At 37.6% G+C, this 24591-nt stretch overlaps 1 protein-coding gene across 1 annotated transcript in view; it reads left to right on the top strand.

The window, feature by feature from the left end:
• The first annotated feature begins 1127 nt into the window (after positions 1-1127).
• Positions 1128-24591, top strand: part of LOC126109500 (uncharacterized abhydrolase domain-containing protein DDB_G0269086-like) — a 34393-nt gene continuing 10929 nt past the window's right edge. Inside the window, exons 1-2 of the mRNA XM_049914523.1 lie at positions 1128-1293; positions 11384-11615. Of these exons, the coding sequence (XP_049770480.1) occupies positions 1128-1293; positions 11384-11615 (398 nt within the window). The remainder of the gene's footprint in view (positions 1294-11383; positions 11616-24591) is intronic.

Genomic DNA, 24591 nt, shown 5'->3' on the forward strand with positions numbered 1-24591 from the left:
TGCACTGCAGTTTCCTCAGAAAAAATGTGCACTATTCACTTTGACAAAGTCATATTTACAGATCGACTTGAATTAATACAAACCACAGTGTTTCACACATTTGGACTGATGACACAAGTTCTTCAGTTCTACGAAAAACAACTGGGAAAGGTGGCAGATTAATTGTTTGCCATGCTGGAACAAGTTCAGCAGTCATAAACAATGCTTTGTGGGCTTTTGCTTCAAAGTAGTCAGGAGATTTCCACAAAGAAATGAATGCTGTGATCTACATCTCACAGTTTCAGGATAAACTTCTTTGGAACATTCCTCCAGAGTCTATTATAATGATAGATAAAGCACCTTATTTTTCTACCCAGGTGAACAAAGTGCCGACCATGTCAAACAGAAAAGGTGATTTGTTAAGTTGGTTGCAGTGACATAATGTTAATTGCACTGATGAACCAAAAAAGGCAGAGCTGCTTCAGCTTGTTAAGCCCGTAACTGCCATATGGAGTGGTCCCACTGTTAGGGGCACCATGTCGTGGATTGTGCGGCCCTTCCTGCTGGAGGTTCGAGTCTTCACTTGTGCATCAGTGTGCGTGTGTGTGTTGTCCTTAGCATAAGTTAGTTTAAGTTGTGTGTAAGCCTAGGAGCCAATGACATCAGCAGTTTGCTCCCTTAGGAATTCAGAAAGCCACAAACTCTTGTATACACGATTGATGATGAAATCAGCTAGAACTGCTGGTCACAAGGTTATTTGTTTGCCACTGTACCATTGCATGTACAATGTGTTTGAGTGTCTTTGGGCTCAAGCAAAAGGAAATCTAGCAAGAAATAATAAGCGTGCACCTTTTTCACAAAGTAAGGAGTTAAAATTGCTTCATCGAGCTTCGAGCTGCACAGGGGAGCTGTGCGGCCTGAGACTCCTTGCCATGGTTTGCAAGATGTTTTGTCCTTAGTGTAAGTTAATTTAAGTTAGATTAAATAGTGTATAACCCTAGGGACCAATGACCTAAGAAGATTGGTAACATAGGTACTTACCACAAATTTCGAAACTTTCGTCAGGCTTTGACTGAAGTTCAGTAGATATGTGGAGATTCTACATGTGAAAAAAAAATATTGAAGGTGCTTGCAAGAGAGGGTGAATTATGGAGACCCACATGAAAAACATTGTTAATCTTGGTGAAGCAGATGGTGGTAAGAGTGCCAGCAGCAGCTCTGAGGACAAGATTTCAGATGATCATGAAATTCCCAGTGCCTGGTCCAACTACAAGAATATTGGCTGTCTCATTTATTGGATTAATGCAGTGCATGGTGAGTACACAATTCAGTTATTCTTTCTTAACATTCACATGCAGAAACATGAACTGCCTTCTTATGTCAATTAAGAATTTCAGGAAACTTATTTCGGCATATAACACGAGTATTTGTTAAGTTCTTTTAGGGTAAGATTTTAATGAATGATACAACTTCGTAATATTCTTTGACACTTAACAACCACAGTTTGAAATTGATTCCATGGTGTAATATGTGTTACAAGAGTGATCAGGGATAATTTTAGCAAAAGGTTATTAATATGTTTCCCTAACTATTTTCTCTCTGCTATTGCTTTATTTAAAACACACATAAACATGTATGTTGTTGAACTTGTTTATAAGGTTTATTAAACCTATCAAAATGCAGCAGTTTTAACAACTTAAGTTGAACTGATGAATGGAACTGTGCAATTGCACAAGTATCATTAATTAACATTAAAACTATTAAGAATAAATAATATCCCTCGAATCTTGAATTCTATCAAGGTAGCAACTCACTTTATAGATAAATATCGTGCAGTAATAACACTTCTTGCACGCGATATATATAAAAGAGACAAAATAATTTGAAAACTGTCAATAATATTTCCCACCTGCACTACCTTATGTGTCTCATGGAATCAAATTCCATGGTGTGAAAATAAAACCAAGTAAATTATTGAGTATCAACTTGGTGACTGCTGTTTTGTTCAGGTGGACAAGCACAGCTATTCAGGCATGTGTTCCAACAAAGCTGAGTACCTGGCACAGGCGCTGACTCCATGGGCCCGAGGGGGCCTGAGCCCCCTCAAGAATCGTTTGGGCGGGGAGGAGCAGGAGCAGGGAGCTATCCCAATAATTTTAGAAAATTATTAGTTACATTATGCTTTTTAAAATCCCAAAGTTATGTTGGAATTTATTATTTTCCTTGTTTGCAATAGTTCCCTTTTAAGATACATTCAGTAATGAGTTAAAACAAGTAATTATTATGGTAGTAAGCAGGTTAACTGAAAATGAGGGGTGTGAATCATGATAGTGTTACGGTGCTGCAGCCACACTTAGTATTTGACCCAGTGTGTGAAATTTTGGGGAAAGGCCGGTGCCAGTAGGCCAGCACTGAGGCTGTGGTGACATCAAAAGGACTGGAGCATAAGTGCCTGGAACTCTCCGCCTTGCATCACCTTGACGCTTTCAGACATTATGACACTGCAGCGATATATAGCCCACCTTGCTGTCACAGTCATTCAGTGTGGGTAGTTTGATTCAGTGCATGGTGCAGACATGTTTAGTATTCTGACTTTAGTGTCTAGTGGTCTATTTTGTATGCCTATATTTTATTCATTTACTTTAATCTCTTAGTGTATTGTGAATTAAATTTGCAATGGATAAATGTGATACCAAAAAGGCACGCTTGGAAGTTGTTGATACTGCAAGTCAACCTCCAACAATTATTGTGTCATCAATTGCTTCATTGTCTTCGGGTAAGAACTATTCACACCCGCAACCTGGACAATCTGGTAAGGGAAGGTCATTTCAGAAGTCTTAGTTGATCAATTATACATGGCTAGAATATGAAGTATCTACCAAAAAGTCTTTTGCAAAACCTTCAAATAGGCAGATGCTAAAAATTTGTTACAATTTTCTTAAAAAAAAAAAAAAAAGGCATTTACTTCGATAGGATTTTCTAGCTGGAAAAAGGCTTTGGAAAAGTCCCATCTTCATGAAAATACATTTTATGGACAAATAAGGTGTTCTGAAACTAAATTCTATCACTAACCAAAGTATGACCTCCCAATTCAGTGAACAGTTAGACAATAATATGAAGAAAGCTCTTGAGACAAATTTTTAGTACTGTGCAATTCCTATACCAATAAGGACTAGCAATTAGATCGCACAAAGACATCATCTAAAATGTTTTCAGTTGTTGGAACTCCGGAAGAATGATGTACCTGAGTTTAAAGATTGCTTAGGGCGTTCGGGGTATAAATGGATGTTCCATGATACTCAAAAAGAGATTATTTATCTACTAGGAAAGTATGTGTTGAGAAAGTTTATTGGCTTCAATCAAGAAGACTGAACATTTTTATGTTATGGTTATTGAAACAAGAGATTCTTCAGTTCATGAACAAGTGTCATTTTGTGTTCAACTGTCAATGATTCCTTAATCATCAATGAAGTCTATTGGCTTGTATGAGACTCTCTTTAGTGCACTCTGTTTAGTATTTTAAAAGATGTTTTTGCTCATCTTGATTTGTCAGTGGATAACTTCAGAGGACAGTACTATGATGGTGCCTCGAATACGAGAGGTAAGTTCAAAGGACTAAAAAAGTTATTTTTGGATATACAACCAAAAGCATGGTATATGCACTGCACTGCTCACAGGTTAGACCTGGCAGTTGTAGACAGTCTCCACCATCTTTCATCTATGAGGGATATTATGGCTTTAGCCAAGGACGTAATAAATACCATAGGGAATCCAACAAAATGATGTTACTTTTCAGAAGCATATGATGTGAGAGCGCCATCAACCAAGCTGGTCTATGACCCCTTTGGCCAACTCAATGGACTATGCGAGCTTCTAGTGTCTTGAATATTGAAAAACTTTGAAGAACTTTTAGAGTTTTTTGAAAAATTTTCTGCAGAGGACAAAACAGAGGCAGGTTGAAAATGTGCAGTCTACCTGGAGTCAACGTTACAATTAAAGACTTACTTCTTTTTACGTCTTTATTGCCATGCAATGAACCCAGTAGAGGATGTCAATGAAAAAATTCAATGCCTTCATCTAAGTGTTGCTGATCTGGAAAAAATATGAGGGCTTGATTTGTATACTGAATGGAAGGTGTGATAGTTCTGAACACTTCTGGGAATTGTGTTTAAAAGAAAAACCTTCAAAAGTTTATGATCTTTCACTTCCTAGGAATCAAAGTATACCCAAGAAGTATGAAAACAACAAAGCCAGCGCACCACACACTTTCAAAACCCAAAAGGAATATTGCAAAGCTGTTACAATGAAGTATGTGAAATGGTGCAATCTTGCATTACAGAGCGGTTTGCTTCAACTGGACTCACACAGGTCATTGCAGATGGGTTGGAAAAGTGTGCTTGCTTTTAGTAAACAGAGGTGAAACAAATTTGGAAAAATCAACTGAGTTTTTCAAAAATGACCTAGACATTCAGAGGCAGCACTTACTCTTGAATATGTTATTTGATATCACTAATAAAAAACAACTGGTCTTAAAAAATGTGCTTGATGTAAGAAAGTACATTACACAAGAGCCTGCAGTTGTAGAAATGTTATGTGAAGTAGTGAAGTGAATTAAGATTCTCAAAGTAGTTCCAATCACGACAGCAAAATCAGAATGGTCATTTAACACTCTTAAATGTCTGAAGTCATATCTCTAATCAACAAAGGGACAGAAGCGATTGGACAATTTGGCTATTCTTCATGCCCACCAAGATGTTATGGATGAATTGGGTATTTCACCAGTCACCAACAACTTTGTATTCAGTAATCCAGTCAGATGGTTGACATTTACACCTTTATAAAGACGCTCTAGCCCTAATAATGGCATTTAGAGCAATATTAAAAATCTTTATAAAATAGAGAATTAAATACATACACAATGTTAAATTTTTAGTTTCTAAATATTAGTACTAGTTTAGTACTGTATTACTATATAACTACAATACTGTATTGATTATTTTCAAATACCTAAATATTTTTAGGGTGTAACACTCAATTAAAGCCCACTTTTTACATACTTTTTGACTGAAAGTATTAGGCATACTTTATTAAAGCATTAACTTTGAAATATTGTTTTTATGTAATGAACCCTGAAACTTATTCAAAGTAAGCTTACATTAGCTATTTCACTTATTAATAAAAGTGCTACTACTGTGTGACAGCAATATTTCATGTTTTATTCTTTTAATGATAGTTTAGGATTCATTTAATATAATTTCAGACTTTTCAGAGCTATATATTCACTGCTCTGTAATAGTCTGTTAGCGTGATTATCACTGTAAATTAAATTAGCTTTTTATGGAAATACCGCTGGCACTCATTGCCAATTAGCACAAGCACCAGGGATCATTGTATTTTGGCTCAACTTTAAAAACGGGTATGCAAGAAAGAACTATTGAGGTAAATCTAATTAATCAAATCACTTTCACCATAAGCTAAATACAAGATTAAATCCTTAGTGATGGAAAATACTTTTAACGATTCAGTTTGATTCTGCAGTAATACATCTGCAGAAAAACTATGTAGAGACAGCATTTGTTCTGTATCAGCTGTGAGAGGGCACAGTGCTTTGCCTGCAGTCGTAGTTACTCCAGAAATATTCAGCACCGAGCAGGTGCAGGCACCAAGAGTGGCTAGTGGGTGAGAAGCTTTCTGTAGCTCCTTTCATAAATTTTTCACTTTTTTTTAAACCTGCAGGGAGCTCACAGCTCTTTAGTGGGTTCGTGCTTGGCTTCCACAGGGCCCCAGCCTTTGCAGCATATTTTTCCCTTCTGTGCTGCGTATCTATCCCCTTGCTCTTATTTTTACCCTCCCTTGGGGGACGTGTTTGGGGTATATTTTGGAATATGTTCCACATTTTCGGTGGCTCACATTGGATCAGTCTCACCACTGTGTTTTCATTCCTCTTTCTTTCTTCATTCAACTTCTCCTGTCCTCCTTCCACTTCAGCATTTGAGGTTCCTCTTTTTCTTCTTCCTCCCTGTGTACTCCTGTAGGCTGGCCCATGCATCTGACGCATAGCAGGTAACAGGGTAACGTGTATTTCCCAGACTTGGGTCTACAGGTTGGGTTCACACATACCCCTTGAGTGTGTAGGCAAGACCCAGGGAGGGGTGATTGCCTGAGCAGCTACCTTTCCAAATTGCCGACTGGTCCCTCCATCAGGTGTTCAGTAGGTGTGACCTGAGGCATAAACAGTCACCTAAGGCAGGTGCGCTGCCTTGAGAAGGGGGCTCCCAGTTGGAAGCAGTACATCATCAGAGATGCTGCCAATCATGGAGGATTTTATTGCAATAAGACAATCATCTTCCCAATCATCTACAAAGCCTAAGTGGAATGATCTAACGATTCAAAGACCATCCCAGTTGCACCACAGTTCCTCATGGTTTCACTTACTGTAGACGGTGAGTCCTTTGCATTGGTAAATCCATTTATTATTTAGAAAGGTGTCAATGCAAATGCTTGCTCTGTGAAGTCCTGCTCTCTTTTATGGAGTGGCACTTTCCTCTTGGAGACTATTTCTGATTCTCAAGCACAAAAACTGCTTGCCACTTCACTTCTCCTCAGCCATCCTGTTAGTTTCAAGCTGCTCTGAATTCTGAATTCTTTCCGTGGTGTTATTTACACTAGGCTGCTTGTCAGTGTGACAGAGGCTGAAATCCAAACATACCTGCCTGATCAGGGTGTCACTGCCATCCAATGGATGATGAAAAAGATAGATGCCTCCATAGTGCTCCCCCCCCCCTCCCCCCCCCACACACACACACTTTTTCTCACCTTTATCACAGTCCAACCATACATTCCGAACTCTATACGCTGCTACCAGTGTCATAGTTTCAACCACACTAGCAGTTCTTTTTGGCATCCGGCCAAATGTTCAACTTGTCATACTAATGTGCACAAGGGTGATTGTCCACCTCCTTCAGCCTGCTGCATTAACTGCAATGGCGTATGTGCTGCCTCCTTGCAGAATTGTCCCATCCTCCCAGAATTGTCCCATGTACCTCAATAAGGAGGCGATCCAAGAGGTCTGGGTGAAGGAAAAGTGTCTTACGTGGTTGCTCGCAAGTTGTTGGCAAGTCAGAAACCCTGCATGCTACCATATGGCACCTACAGTACTGTTCTAGCTACAGCTCACTCCACAGAAGAAGTGGTCAAGCAGACATGCAAATTCAAATTTAGCACCATGGCTGTGAAATCGCCCAGTGGTATGGTAGGGTATCCATCTAATCCTTCAAATGTGCAATGCACCATCAAATGTTCACCTCATGGGACAAATACCGCAGCTATACAACCGGCAGCATGGAAAGGACAGAAGGAGTACTCTTGATGTGTTCCTATGTTGCTCCAGCTACCCAACATCCACGTCTTTGTCCGGTAACCAGAAAGATTCAAAGAAGTTAAACAAAGGCAAGCAGTCTTTCCTTCACTGACTCGAAGATCGTCTTTGACGGTGTTGCCACATGATATCCTCGTCAGTCCGATATCTGTGTCACCGGTGCACAACACCAGCCATTTTGTTGCACTGTACTCTACAGGCCAAGAGCAGAAAAATGCCGATGCTCCTGCAGACCTAATGGATTGGGATCCTCCTGCCCTTATGCCCTGAAGCAGAGTGTCTCTGAAGGCTGGCACTTGGCAACTGCCGAGGTGATACCCCTTCATATTTTTCTCATCATGAGTATCCTCCAAGGCGTTTCTTCACAGACTGTTTTGACCTTCCCCCCCAAGGTCGGCATTCCATCTCGTGGGGGAGCCATGCTGCTCATACAGGATGACATTCATAGTCAACCTATCTCCCTGACTTTCTGCCTACAAGCTGCTGCAGTTCGCCTTTTCCTTCCTTACTTCAAGTTCTCCCTTTGTACAGTTCACATCCCTCCACCATTTGATATCAACAGGGCAGACTTCCTCTAGCTTATTAGGCAGCTACCTCTCTCCTTTCTGCTGCTCAGTGACTTTAATGCGCACCGTCTCCTTTTGGGTTCTGCCGGAACTTGTCTGAGAGATGGCTGACCTTCTCAATCACCTTAATCTCTTCTGACTTAATACAGGAGCACCCATCTTTCTTTCAAAATCCACACACTGCTATTTCCATTTCAATATACTCTTCTGTGCTGCCCAGCTTGCCCATCTTCTCGAGTGATCCATTCTCTCTTACGCATACTTGAGTGACCATTTCCCATGTGCTACATGTTTACTGACTCCTCCCCATCTATGTGAACACCCAAATGATAGCTTACTAAGACTGACTGGAGGCTTTACTCCTTCCTGGCAACCTTCGACAAACATCATTTCCCCTATTTATGATGACCAGGTGCAATATCTTAAAGATGTTATCCCAACCTGCAGAATGTTACATACATCGCACTTTCTCTTTACCGCGGCATGTCCCAATCCCCTGATGAACTGAGTCATGCTCAGATGCAATTTGCGCACGGGGACATGCTCTCCACATTTTTAACCATCATCCTATGATAGTAAACTGCATATATTATAAAAAGATGCATGGTCAGTGTCCTTGCATTCCTCAGGATAGCAAAGAAGCTAGCTGGATTCATTCACTAAGTCTTTTAATAGTTCCACTCCATCTTCTGTAATGTGGGACAACCTCCAATGGCTCTCTGGGATCAACATCCATTCACCAATTCCTGGTCTGACAGTAGCAGACGATGTTATCATGGATCCTACTGCTATCTCCAACACCTTGGGCTGCCATTTTGTGGAGATTTTGAGCTCCTCTCAATATCAGCCTGCATTCCTCCATCAGAAACGATTTGGAGGTGGCTCAAGCGATACCCTTCTCTTCTCAGCATCGTGAGTGATACAATGCTGCCTATGCGGGAGCTAGATCATGCTCTCAGTTCAAAACATGTAATGTTGAATTTTTACTTTTTTGCATTTTAAAAATCTACATAGTTTCCGCTTTCAATTCATACATAGTTTATTCAGTTCAGAAGACTAAAATGATTTTTAAAATATTTTTGAATTTTCTTTTGCATGGGCATGACCCATCGCTCGATCATCATGTTTTTTTATGTTTATTTACTCTTTTGTAACCCTGAAAATATTCATAGTGAATTCTGTTCATTGAAGTCTCTATTTTATTGAAGAATAATCATGGGTGAACCTAAAGTGGCTAGAAATCCTCTGAAGGCTTTTAAGAAAAGAAGAAATGTAGGAAAGCCAATGGTAGATGTTATTACCATAAACAATAAATATGATAACGAAGTGTGTGAACCTAACTATCTTGCTTCAACTGCCCATTGCAGTGAAAGTGGAAAAGTAAGTACTTGGAAGAGGAATCTAGGTTCAGTTAGTGAAAAGTATGAATATTTTATGGGAAAATCAGATGTGACTGAAAGATTTGATATGTCAGTTCTCAACTTAATTTTTGCAAACTGTGTAAGATGTACTCAGTGTAGTGAAGTTAGTCTGGAACACATTGTAAAAAAATCATGTAGGCCTTGCCAGTGAAATGGAATTGAAGTGAGGTAAGTGATCATACATGACAACTTTCTGGAACAGTGTTTCAATAGCTCAAAATGACGAAAATGGTAGCAAAATCTATGAATACAACATTAATGTGTCTATGCCTTGCATACAATCCATAGGGTGCTATAGTCGGTGCAGTTTCCTGAGGCACAATGAGTCTTCCAAATAGCACTTTAGCAGTAATATCTAAAAATTGTAGATGTCCTCAAAAAACAAAGGTACACATGAAATAATTTTGCAGCTAACTATAGTGGCAGTAGTGGAGGAATGGAAGTGGCATGTGTTGCTAGCATATTTCAATGTTTTGTTGCGTGTGGTAAAGTGTGATATGTGAATTAATTTGGTGGCAGTGATTCTAAAAGTTTCAGACATCTTCAAGGACTGAACTGGTACACCAATGATGTAGTGTGGAAATTTGTGTGTATTGGACACATACAGAAACGAATGGGATCAAGACTTTGGTGACTGAAAGCTTCATACAAAAAAACAAAACCTCAGTGATGGCAAAGGATCAGATGGGAAGGGAAGGTTAACTGACAGTGTAACTGACAAAATACAAAACTATTATGTATTTGCTATTAGGCAAAGTACACACAATGTTGAAGTGGAGATGGCTGTGTGGGTTTTTTTCAACCAATGAAAGTCCCCATCAAAGGAGAAAACAGCTGGTGCAACTACAACCAGGGATTGCTAACTGGTGATGTGCACACCTATAAACATAGTCTGCCTGATATGGTAAAGGGGTGATATAACCTGTTTTCAGAGACTTAGCGGCACCATAACTGTGGAAAAAGTATGCTCACAGAAAAACTCAAAACCCCAATAAAAGTATAAATTAAACTGTGTTTTGGTGCCACATGGTGATCACAAACTCGTAACAGACTCAGCATCAAAAGATGAAATAATTAAAGTGTTGCAAGAGGATAGAAACGTTCTGTTAGTGAGAATCAGTGAGCTAGAACAAGAACTAATCAAATATGTAAGCAGTGAAAAGTGGTGTACCGTAAAAAGCGCGTCGAACACACACAATTTAAAATCGCAACTAAAAATGCACTCGTGTTATAATGTATCTACAATGCCAACGGTATCCAGAAAAAGTGCGTCTAAACAAGTGCAGCTTCAGATAAAGAAACTGTTCTGATGTCAGCTGGTAAAGAGCCAATGCAATGTGTAAGTGTAACTGAAGTCAGTGTTTACACGGCAATCAGCGAAAACGAAACTGTAATGAACGATTCCAATAGTGTTCCAGAAGATAAAGCACCTGAACATATGAAACAAAGTTAAGAGTTGAGGAATGCATTACGGAATCCGAAAGTTTTATTAGTGAGTGACAGCCGAGACAGGTACTGCAGAAACATTCTGGGGACAAAACTAGACACAAAATATGACATTCAAAGTTTTATTGAACCAAATGCTCCTATCCGTGAAGTTTTTAATCGAATTGACAAATTAGCAGAAGACTCGAACGCAAGTGATACTCTTACATTAATGGCAGGGTCGTACGATACTGGAGACTCCTACAACAACATTGTGGAAAGCATTGATAATGTGTTATCAAGTGTTCTCCAACTCAGTAACAAGACAAACATCATTTTGCATCCAGTTCCCAAAAGATTTGACAAAGAACATATAACCAAAAAAATTGACATGTTTAATCATCATTTAGTTCAAACAGTGAACTGCTCAAAATTTTGCAACAAAAGTAGAATATCCATAAACTTTGAAATGGAAAGACTGTCTCATGATAAATTCACACGTCGCAGATTCCACTTGAACAGACAGGGGAAGGAGCAAGTATGCAATAGACTGTCTAGGTTAATTAAAATTAACAATTGTACAAACCAGATGCATGTATCCCTGAATCAACCAGTCTACCCAAAGAAATCAATGTTTCACCAAAATAAATACAATGTGAAAACCAGTGCAATAGAAGTGCCTAAAATGAAACAAATGCTACTTGACAAGTGGATTACCATTAGAAGCACCACAGTACTTGAAAGGCAGGGCCCAGAATCCAGGGAACTAGCTAGCAAGAACACACCACCCACACCTCAAATCGAGGAGGATTTTTTACAGCTAACAATAGTAGATGTAAAAAAGAGGTAAGTGGTCTAGCAAGACACAATATAGTCCCTGCTTCATACTTTAAATTGTTCCATCAGAATGTTCAGTCTGTTTCCAATAAAATGAATGAAATACATATCTTGTTAAATGATATGAGTGATATTTCTGTTTTATGCTTTACTGAGCACTGGCTAAATAAAGACATGATAGAACTAGCACACCTACCTCAGTTTAAATTAGCTGCCAAATTTTGTAGAGAAGTACGCAGGCATGGTGGTAGCTGCATATATGTTCGAGAAGATATAGACTTCACTAACACAACCAAATTTGACAGCTTATCTAAAGAAAGAGACATAGAACTCTCTATAGTAGAACTGCCAACCTGCAATTCTGTAGTCATCTGTGTATATAGGTCACCAGATGGTGATAAAAAAAGTTTTTTATAATAATATGGAAGAGCTGTTAGAGGACTTCAACACCGTTAAAAAGTATTATCATTTTTGGAGATTTCAATGTTGTAAATTTAAAGAAGAAATCAAAGACGTACTGAAGTCCTTTAACCTAAAACCAACTATAACCAACCCAACTCGTATAACCACTACTTCTGCAACAACCATAGATCAGGTGTTTGTAAATACAGATAAATATTTCTGCAACACACAGACTGCAAACACTGGTTTTAGTGATCACAATGCCCAAATACTAACAATCTCTATTCCAGGAAACATGAAAGCCCAGAAAACTAGTGCTATTGTGAGGAAGTTTAATAATGAAAACATAGATTACTTTTGTTCTCTCTTGAGAAGAGAAATATGGACTGATGTTTACAGTTCAAACAACACAAATGAGAAGTTTGATAAATTTATGGCCACATACAAATATTTTTTTGAAATAGCCTTTCCTAAACAAACGTCACTTATAAATTCTGTGTACAAACCAAATAAAGGGATCACAACAGGAATAAAAATATCATGCCAGAATAAAAGGAACTTATATCAATACTCAAACCAAACCACAAATCCTGTATTTATCAATTACTTTGAACAATATAAACAAATACTTAGACAAGTTATGACAAAAACAAAGAAAATTGAAAATGACAAACAAATAAAAAATTCCAGGAATAAGACTAAAGACACCTGGAGTATCATAAAAAGAGAAACAGGTACTACATCATTAGCACCCAAAAATATAGAACGCCATGAAAACAACAATAAAATAATCAACCCCACAGTAGTGGCTAATAAATTTAACAACTACTTTTACAATGTAGCACACCACCTGATTACCAAACAATACAACTCACAACCAGACAGCAATACACTCCAGTCAGATACAAAAATTCTTACAAGAACCCTATTCATGTCTCCAACAACACCTGAGGAATTATCTGTCATCATAAAAAGGTTACCCAATAAGTATTCAGCAGGTACTGATAAAGTATCGGGTAATATCATCAAAGCAAGTGTAACATCTATCATAAAACCATTAACGGATATTTTCAATTCATCATTTGATTGATTGATTGATTGATTTCTTTATTAATCCATGTAACAATTTACATTGTGTGGATTTCGTCAGCAAAATCATATACAATACACCTACAATTATACATATAAAATTTGTATTTACACACATTTTTGGGGTATCTTAAATTAGTTTTATGTCCTTGTGTAATTTGTAATTTTCTTATAGTACTGTACAATTTTGATTTCATATTATAATTATTTCCTCGTGTATTACAATGCAGGCTACTTTAATTACACTACATGTTTTAATTCAGATAGTCCATTACTGCGTAATAACTTTTATTTAATAAAAAAAAATTTAGTTTTGTTTTGAACTGTCCAATTGTGTCAATATCTTTTATTTTTTGGGGTAATTTATTATATAATTTAACAGCATTGTACAACAAGCTCTGCTAAGTTTTAACTTTATTTTTCCTCTCTAGATGCAGATTTTATTGGTTTCTAGTTTCATAGCTGTGTACTAAAGAATTTTTCATATAGCAGTCAATATTTTTTTTTTACATACATAACACTTTGAAAAATGTATTCACAGGGGACAGTTAGGATTTCCAGCTTTTGGAAATGTTCAAGGCAGTGAGCCCTACTGCCACTCTTGGTTATTATACGAATTGCTCTTTTCTGTAATTTGAAAACTATTTGAATATTTTTACTGTTGACTCCCCAAAATATTATTCCATAGGTAATAACAGAGTGGATATAAGAAAAATATACAGATCTGACACATGTAGTATCACAAACTGCAGTCAGAATTCTCAGAGCATAGCATGCTGTAGCGATTCTATTACTAAGTATTTTAATACGTTCTTCCCACTTTAACTGACTGTCAACATGCATACCAAGAAATTTTGTGTAGTCTACACATTCTATAGTTTCATTGTTTAACTTAAAGTTGTTATAGTGTGATTTTTTGCAGACATAGAAGTTAACAGCATTTGTTTTTTTAAGATCTAGTGTTGGTTTATTATTGGATGCCCACTCACATACACTGTTTAGTGTTTCTTTGGCTTTTTCTTTTAGTGCATCTGGTGATTTGTCACTGATTAGAACATTTGAGTCATCTGCAAACAATATTGTTTGTCCATGCTTGATGCTCTGTGGGAAGTCGTTTATGTAAATGAGGAATAGTACTGGGCCAAGGACACTACCCTGTGGGACATCTATATTTACATAATTTGGGTCTGAAGTATACTTTACAATATAGTTTGAGCAACTTGAAATATGTGAGATTTCAGTTATCTGTCTTCTATTTTTTAGGTATGACTGGAACCATTTGTTCACAAGTCCCCTTATTCCAAGTTCATGTAACTTATTTAACAATATGTTGTGGTCTACTGTATAAAACGCTTTAGTTAGATCAAGAAATATACCAGTTGTGTAGTTCCCTTTATCTAATGCTTCTAGAATGTGTTTTGTGAGGTGTGCTGTTGCTGATTCTGTGCTTTTCCCTGATCGAAATCCAAACTGGTCGACAGACAGTAAGTTGTATTTATTTAAATAATTCATCAGCCTATCTTTCATAATAGTTTCTAATATTTTTGCAAAGCATGATAGTAGAGAAATTGGCCTATAATTTTCAATTATTCCTGCATCACCTTTTTTGAAGAGAGGTAGTAATTTCGCATATTTTAAATAGTCTGGAAAGTAGCCCTGCTTGAAAGATTGATTTATAATATCAACTAAAGGTGGAAGTAGGCTCTTGATACAGTCCTTAATTATAAAAATGGGGACTTCATCCAGATCAGCCGAGATTTTGTTTCTCAGTTTGCTGACTGCTTTACAGACTTCTTCCTGTGTTGTAGGGAATAACACCATTGAGTGTGATACACCATTATTTGGCTTTTTGACCTGAGGGGCTGTTAGAAAATTTTCCTGTAATTTTATTCCTATGCCACTAAAATAATCATTTATATAGTTTGCCAAATATATTGGGTCTTTTATTAGAGTCCCTTTCTCTTTGATTTTCAAGTTTGACAGATTCAATTTCCTGGTACCAGTTTCCTGCTTCACAATCTTCCATACTGCCTTATTTTTGTTTTCAGCAGAGTGCACTATTTTGGAGTTATGAGCTCTCTTTGCTGCAAGCAGTATTTTCCTATATGTTTTCCTATATCTTTTACAAAAGAGTGAGAAGGCAGGATTAGTTTGGCTGTGTTTAATAGAGCTCAGGTACTTTAGTGTTTCAGATGATTTTTTGATTCCTTTTGTGACCCACTTGCTTTTTCCTGCTGTTGATAATGGACATAATACTTTAGGAAATGTTTCTTCAAAATTTAATTTGAACAATGTCATGAAATTTTTGAATTTTTCATTTGCATCTACCCTTGTGAGTGGTATATTCCCGAAAAATCTGAAAACGGCAAAAGTGACACCACTGTACAAGAAAGGGGACAAACATGAAGCTGCAAACTATAGACCTGTATCAGTATTGTCAGGCTTTGGTAAAATTCTTGAAAAACTATTTCTTAGAAGTCTGACAGCCTTTCTAAATAAAGAAAACATAATAAGTGATGCACAACACGGATTCAGAACTGGCAGATCAACACAGTCAGCTATTTATACCTTCTTAAATGAAATTCTAATTGCAGTAGATAATAGGCAACATGTGTCTGGCATATTTCTTGACCTTAGTAAAGCCTTCGATGTAATTGATCATAATACTCTGTTGCAGAAGCTAGGTAACTATGGAATATGAGGCCTGCCAAACAAGTGGATACATTCCTACCTTCATGACCGTCAACAGATCACTCAGATAAAATACAAAGACATAAAAACACAAAAAATTGTAATTTTTACAGTAATGCACAAAACTATACATATGGAGTTCCTCAAGGATCAGTCCTTGGGCCAATTCTTTTCATTCTTTATTTTAATGATTTGTCAGAAATATAACTAAAGAGACAACAGTACTTTTTGCAGATGACACAAATATCCTAATCAAATAATGTGATGAGGAAAGCCTACAAAAAACAGCTACAGGTATAATACAAAGTTTGACACAATGGTTCAGAACAAACAAGCTAATAATAAATAATGAAAAAACAGTGACAGTCAATTTCCACAATTCTCAGAAACTACATCCTGCAAGACCAATTTTTAAAATTGATGGAAAAACTGTATCATCGGTGAGTGATACAAAATTTTTAGGTATACATATTCAGCAAAACCTAAAATGGGAGACACATCTTAACCATGTAAATAAAAAACAAAACACACTTACATACGCAGTAAGAATCCTTACACAAAATACAAGCTGTGCATCTGTGATCACAATGTACCATGGCAGTATTCAGTCACTGCTGATGTACAGCATTATCTTTTGGGGGAACTCCGTGGGTACAAACAAAACATTTAGGCTACAGAAAAAGATCGTTAGAATAATAAACAATGCTAAGTACAGAGGCTCCTGTAGACCAATATTTAAAAATCTCAATATATTGCCTCTTCCTTGCTTATATATGTATGAAATATTAAATTTCACAAAAGGAAGTATTTTAAAAGATGGAAATATCTTCAAGTATAACAGTGATTACCACCCTCGTGATACTAGGTGGAAGCATTACTTCCATGTCAATACAGTAAGTACAAACATTTGTGAGAGAGGAGTGTATCATACTGGCATACTCTTGTACAATCACATGTCATCCTATTTGCAACAGATGCAAAATTTACAAAAGTTTAAAGTGAAACTGAAAGAGTACTTGCTTGACCACTGCTTGACCACTGCTTCTATTCTGTTTCCGAGTTTTTAGAGTATCTGAAAAGTGTTGTCTAACTGCTCAAATAGTCTTAATAAGTCTATAATTTTATTTAATTATATTGAATTTGTCATCAATATTCAACATCTATTGAATAATTTTAAATTATTTTTCCTTTCAAAATAACAATGTGTATGATGTTGTATATACTGTACCAACCTGACTTGTCCTACATCATTCGTGCAAAATATGTACCTAAACATGATTTACAGGACCAATAAAGAAATACAAATACAAATGCATAGCCAAGAATTCACAAGACTGTATTTGTGAGAAAAGGAAACAGTTCACTTTGGTGTGTGTGATGCTGTCGCTACTTTCAATGATGGCAACATTGTAAGGTGCAAAGTATTTCAAAACATAGGAATGAAGGTAGGTTTCAACATGGTATGAATGATGCTTGCCTTAGGTATGTTACATCTTCAGGCTACTGACAGGAAATAGCCTAAAAAAAACAAGCAAGAGAACAGAGAGAAAGCTGCTAGAGGACTTTGTAGAAGAAAAGGTAATCCATCTTATGAATCTGGAATGCACTAAAAAGGTGATCCAAACTTTGTTGCTCAATTCCTAAAAGTTTCATTTTTTCATATACGTTCCATGTTTTCTCAGGATCTGCCAAGCCATTTTGCTTCAGATTTTCAGGAAATGTAACACAGTCCCTTCCACATAACTTAACACAGTCTCTTTCCAGAAACCTTTATATTTATTTATATACAAAAAATGGCAAAGTAGAGAAATTTCATTCAAATGGAAGAAATTAATCTCTAACAACTGAACTGAAACTTTTAAAAATTACTCTGTTAAGCCGTAGCCAATACTCCAATAGGTAACCTGCAAAAATTTCAACTTGTTAGGTCAAATACTTTCTGAGTAACCATGTTAAATAAGTGCTGTTTTAACATTGTAAAGATAGTGCTTTCCAGAGACCCTTAACCCTGTTAAGACACTGATAACTCAGCTGACTCCCGATTTCATTAGTGGTAGCAAAACCTGCAAACATTGAAATGAAAATGTACAGTGGTATCCGAAATAGAAAAGTACGAGGGTTACTCCAAAAGAAATGCACACTATTTTCGTAAAAATACAATTTTCATTCTGCATGAGTGAAAGTTTTACAGTGTGTAGATACATCCTTCCCACTTGATTCCAAACTTAGTTCAACCTGTTCCCGTGAGTGGTGCTGTCACAGCATGTCTTCAAAATGGCTGCTATACTTCATGTTAGTCAGAAGCAACATGCTGTCACAGTATTCCTGTGCTGTGAAAACAAGACAGTGGGAAACATCCACAAGAGGTTGAAAAAGGTGTATGGAGATGCTGCTGTTGATCGCAGTACAGTTAGTCAATGGGCAAGCAGGTTACATGATGAAAGCAGGCACGGCAGTATTTAGGATTGTCCCTGCAGTGGCAGGCCTCATACTGCACACTCTCAAGACAATGTGCAGAGAGTTAACGAAATGGTGACTGCTGACCGATGCATCACAGTGAACGAATTGTCATGCTACCTTGGGATAGGGGAAGGAAGGGTTTGCAGAATACTGAAAGTGTTGGCGTTAAGAAAGGTTTGAGCTAGGTGGGTTCACAGGATGCTGACAGTGGCTCACAAAGAAACAATAAAAACGGTATGCAGAGAACTATTGGAATAGTACAAGAATGGTGGAGATGAATTTTTTGGAAGAGTTGTGATGGGTGATGAAACATGGCCCTGTCATTTTTCATCAGAGATGAAGAGGCAATTAATGGAGGGGCATCATGCAAATTCAACAAAGGAGAGGGAGGGGGGAATTCAAAACCTCACCTTCTGCTGGAAAAGTTATGGCTACCGTGTTTTTCGATTCTGAAAGACTCTTGCTTGTGGGCATCATCCCAAGTGGAACCACCATAAATTCTGATGAATATGTAATGACACTGAAGAAACTTCAAGCTCGACAGAGTCGTGTTTGATCACATTGGCAAAAGCAGGCTGTTTTTCTGTTGCATGACAATGGACGGCCACATGTTAGTCAAAGAACCATGGAAGATCACAAAACTCGGACTGATAACACTGAACACCCGCCTTACAGTCTGACCTGGCTCCATGTGACTGTCATCTCTTTGGCAAACTGAAAGACTCTCTTCATGGAATGATGATGATGATGATGATGATGATGATGATGATGATGATGATGATGATGATGATGATGATGGATGATGATGATGATGATGATGACGATGATGATTTCCTTGTGCCTTGTGCATGCCGCCAAACAGTGGAGCCAACAGGTTGGTCCAGAATTTTACCATGTGGGTAAACAGGCGCTGATTCCAAGATGGCGTAAGGCAGTTGAGAGGGGTGGAAATTATGTGGAGAAATGAAAATATTGTTCCTAAAGGATGTATCTACACACTGTAAAACTTTCAAACATGTAGAATATAAGAGGGGTTTTAAAAAAAAATAGTGTGCCTTTCTTTTGGAGTGACCCTCATACATAGTTCAAGCATTTAACACTGTGATTAGGAAGAACCAGAATTTCATACAAAAATGAATTTAAATTCAGTCTGCTATTAAATTGCTGTGGTTGGCAGCAGTCATAATCATGAACCTTTACCAATATCTATCCAGTTTTATTAAAAATGAAACTCCTCCAGCTGTATTTAAGATTTTATATTTATTGGGCTACTAGTTTCGACATTGCACCAACGCTATCTTCAGGCACTATATAACAACAGCATGCATTAAACTAACACTGTCAGACATCAGTAGTGTGAGCTAGTGTACAAAATAAATATATTATAAACATATTATAAATATGATGAATTCATTAAAAGTAGTTACATTTTGTTCATAAATAAGTGAATAGTCAATATACTTAAACTAGTAATTTTATACAAGAACGGGTTTATAAGGGTAGTATTATGGTGTAGTGATGATATGAATGTTAGACTTTGGTCATCCAAGTAAGTGGGTGACAAGGCATTTCAATGATTGTTGTTAACTTACGTCAACTCTTGACTGGATTATGTATAACAATATGAGAGTTATACTTTGTGTACCTTACGCTGTACTCTTCTTCAGTAATTAGTTATTAGAGGAACTAAAAGTATTTTAGATATGTGACGAGCTGCTTTGATTGACAACACCCTGTTTACTTCTATTTGGAGCATTGTTATGTACTTCATTGTTCTTTTACATTAGATTACCTTAGACCTGGGTCATGGCCTTAGTGAGGCACCGACATTGAAACGGTACGTTTTGGTAGCATGTTAGCTTAAGTTTCTCTTGTTGGAATGAGTAGATTAATTAATTGACTCATATGCGTTTATTTTACACCATTGAACACCTTTTAATATATTAACTGGGTTCCAAACCATTCTTCCAGTTCCTCCTCACTTGTGTTTCATATCGTTATGAATGATGATGTTTCAGTAACCTGTTCCACTTTGTTACTTTATAGTGATGATGATACATTGTTATGCAAACTTAAATCCTTTCCACCTTTCCCACAATTCACTATTTATTAACAGTGGAATCAAACCCAGAATGTGATTTTCACTCTGCAGTGGAGTGTGCGCTGATATGAAATTTCCTGGCAGATTAAAACTGTGTGCCGGACCAAGACTCGAACTCGGGACATTTGCCTTCTGCGGGCAAGTGCAAGAGCACTTGCCTGCGAAAGGCAAAGGTCCCGATTTCAAGTCTCGGTCTGGCACACAGCTTTAATCTGCCAAGAAGTTTCAATGGAATCATACCTTACATATGTCAGATTGGCAATGCATATTTTCCTTTCCGTTAGTTAAACTATACACACAAAGAAGAGTTTTAGGGTATTCTTATTTGCTTTTAACACAATTTTAGTACTGTTTTATGCCTATATTATTCTCTCTAAGAGTAATGGCACGTCACCCAGGCTTATATACACCCCCATTTTTATTCTAATGTCTGGTATTGATCTGTAACAGAAATAACTGTGCATATTTAACATCATTTATACCATAAAAATTGTTAATGTCAAGGTAAATTGCATCTTAGTGAAAATGAATTAAATGTAACTAATTTTAATGAATTCATCCAGTATATAATACATTTATTTTGTACACTAGCTCAGAGACTACTGATGCCTCACATTGTTTGTTTTATGTATGGTGTTGTTACATAGGGCCTTAAGATGATGTTGATGCAACACTGAAGCTAGTAGCCAATATAAAGTCTTACGTACAGCTGGAGGAATTTCATTTTTAATAAAAATTATACCTGCTGTGCCCCACCTTCATCCAGTTTAAATATGGATGTACGAAGAATATCTGAACTACTGGGCTTAACAACGAGCCAATGTGACAAACCACTGCCACCTATGTTAGAGGCAGCCACAGGTGGAGTATACAGCCTTGATTACTGTTTAGCTCCATGTGAGCAAATACATACTCATCTGATGATCAGTAATAGCCAGGTACCTTTCTCTCTCTCTCTCTCTCTGTGTGGTGTTTTTTTTTTTTTTTTTTTTTTTTTTTTTTTTTTTTTTTTTTTTTTTTTTTTTTTTTTTTTTTTTTTCCCCACAGGGTTGCAGGGGGGGGGGGGGGGGGGAGAGAATGTCTCTGGACAGGTGTCCGTATCTCAGCAGAGTGCTGCCCCCTCCCCCAGAAATGCCATTGACTCAGATATCTGCTAATTAAAATTCCACTAATTGAGCCTCTGTAGACAGGAAACTATTGACTGTATGGGTACCCAACATTATAGGAATAACGTTCAGACTGAGCACTGCAGGGTTTGTGTTGCTGGTTGTGTATCGTGACGTGCGTTATTTCTCTTAAACAAAATTTTTGTTGTACAATCAACCATTTTTCATGGGGATCCCCTCAGGTAGCGGAAGTTTAATTATAACCACCATATACAATGTAAAAATGTAGAGTCCCAACCTACTTCCAGGATGCAAGCACGGAATTGCTCCTACGTATGTCGATCGCTGTCCATGAGTGGTAATTCCCTGCATCATCCTTACTGAGAAGTACTCAATGTAGTAACAATTTTGTTCTTACCTCAACCAGCCATGATTTTGGTAAAATTCATTGGTGTTGTATAGAGTCGAGTGTCTTCCTGGAGTCAAGGAATACTGTATCCACATCAGTGCCTCAAACTGTGGCTTTTTGTGTGAAAAAAGCAAAGTTTTATTTTTGTGTGATTGCTGTTTTTGCAGTCCATACCAGTTAGAACCTAGGACATAATTCTGGTTGATACACTTCATTGTGTTTGATTTCAGAATACAGGGTATTTCAAGAAGTACCAACTGAGCAAAAAAAAAAAAATCATAGCTATTATGTTATTTCAGATGTGTCCATGAATAACACACTGTTGGAAAAAATCAAACTCTTGAGTTTTGCATGGCTCCCACTAGGTAGCAGCACTGTGCATCCACTTAAGTTCTAGTAAAAATGGTGTGCAGTGGCAGTATGTAATAACTGTTTAGCATGGCTTTCATACTAGGTATGGTGTGGATCCTCCTACAGCACAAAGCATTAGATGATGGCATGAACAATTCTGAGAAACAGGTTGTTTGTGCAAAGGCGAATCCCTGGGCCAGCCCCAAGTGTCTGACATAGCCATTGAATGCATCTGCCATAGTTTCACAAAGAGTCGGCAAAAATGTGTTCACCATGTAGCTCGACAGTTCAACATGCCCTCGATGTCCATCTGGCTTGTGTTGCGAGGACGCTTACACATGAAACAGTACAAAATTCAGCTACTGCAAGCTCTTTGTGAAGGCGCAAACAAAAACATTCTGTAATTTCATTCTTGGCAAGATGGAGGATGACAGTTTCCTTCCATGTCTAGTGTTCAGTGACGGAGCAACATTTAATGTAAATGGGAAGGTTAACCATCGTTATGGGAGAATATCAGGTATGGAATGAAAAGGTGTCTGGTCCAGTTTTCTTTGCTGAGAACACTGTTACAGGTAGCACATATCTCGATATGCTTCAGAACTTTTTTTTCTTTTTTTCCCACAGTTGGAGACTGGTTTAAATGGCTTCATTTACCTACAGGATGGGGCTTCACCATGCTGGCAACTGGAACTGAGGGAATTTTTCAATCAAAGGATTATTCAATGATGGATTGGTTACACTGGACCAAATGATTCGGCCTTATATTACTGGCCTCCAAGTTCACTGGACCTGACCAAATGTGATTATTTCTTGGGGGGGGGGGGGGGGGTTATAAAACCTCTGTTTATGTTCCTCCCTTACCAACAACAATGAGTGAACTGAGACGTCCCGTAATAGCAGCTGTTGAAGCTGTAACCCAAGACATGCTCACTGCAGTGTGGGAACGGTTTGAATACTGCATTGACATATGACATGAATTTCAAGGGGGGCATATTGAAGACCTGTAATAAGATATGAGAAAACATTTTGAGTTTTCTGTTCATCAAAAAGCAACTCATTGTATATGTTTATTAGTTTCAGAAATATAGGCATGCCAAAGCAGATGAATCTTTTTGATACACCCTATATATTCTAGTATTCTGTAATGGATGGGAATCAGTGACATGAAATTAGGTTTGCGGTTCACTTTTGGTAGCCTCCTCCTAGGTGGGTAAACTTCTTTCCAGCCACTGGCCACATTTTTTTCCTTGAGAGATCAACAATATACCATATTAGAATTAACATGGGAGCAATTTCTGCTGTATGTTGTGTATAGAATAATGGAGATTCATTTGGGACCCAAATCACTTCTCAGGTTTAGGGATTTTTAGCTGTTTCTAAATGCCACTGACACAAATAACTGAATCACTCATTTTTGCAGTGGTGTGAGAAGTTTGGCAGTTCATCACCTTCCTTCGAAAAGGAACACTGGGAAATGCACCAGTGCATTTCTGCTTTCCTTTTCTACCCATTTAACAAAGACCAATAATAGGGGAAAAATCAGGTAGTCACAAATATTTGTACAGTGACAGGAAGGAGCGTCATGGACAACATACTAAGAATCCCCACTGGTGCTGTGCTGTGCAGTGTGGTGGTGGTGGTGGTGGTGGTGGTGGTGGTGGTAGTTTAAAGGTAACTTTATATGTTTTTTCTCAAACACATCAAAAACCACAATTTCTGGCAGATACAATTCCCAGTACACAATTAAATTACATTAAATATTCTACAATAAGTTACTCCCTAAGATTACTACTGCCTTCATTGCAGGCATTAGAAAAATGGCAAATTATTAAAAATAGCATTTCAGGGGTATAAAAGATGTAACTATTAAATGAAGTGGTTTAGGAACAAATATTAAATGTGTGTACCAGTGCAGTGAAGTCATATTCAGAGAAAAATTGTGTTCTGTGGGTGTAACAGGATGTATCAGTGCAAGGTGAGGCAGGTGTCCATATTGGGGTTGTGCAGTTCCCTGTTCCGTAGGCCCGCATATAGGCAAAATCTATATAAATCTCTGCACACTGCTCTGTCCTGTCAAAGGGTAATTGATTATCAGTCATCCTGTATGGCAGCTGCAATATTCTTCCAGGAAATGCGACTTCCCACATTAAAAGTGTTGTTCTTGTATGTTTACAGACAGACTATACCCCCCAGAATTTCCTCTCCATTCCCCTTCGTGCGTAGGCAAAATAACTTGACAGAGGTTACGCTTGTATACTGGAGCCATTTTCAGTTTATCAAGTAAGTACTCATTTGCAATTGTTAAGTGAGTTGTCGTGTATAAATGCCTGACAGCTGTCTACCACACTGAAGAACCTGCACAAAGTGTAATGTGCC

This window comes from Schistocerca cancellata, chromosome 12 (genome assembly GCF_023864275.1).
Source record: "Schistocerca cancellata isolate TAMUIC-IGC-003103 chromosome 12, iqSchCanc2.1, whole genome shotgun sequence".
NCBI lineage: Eukaryota > Metazoa > Arthropoda > Insecta > Orthoptera > Acrididae > Schistocerca > Schistocerca cancellata.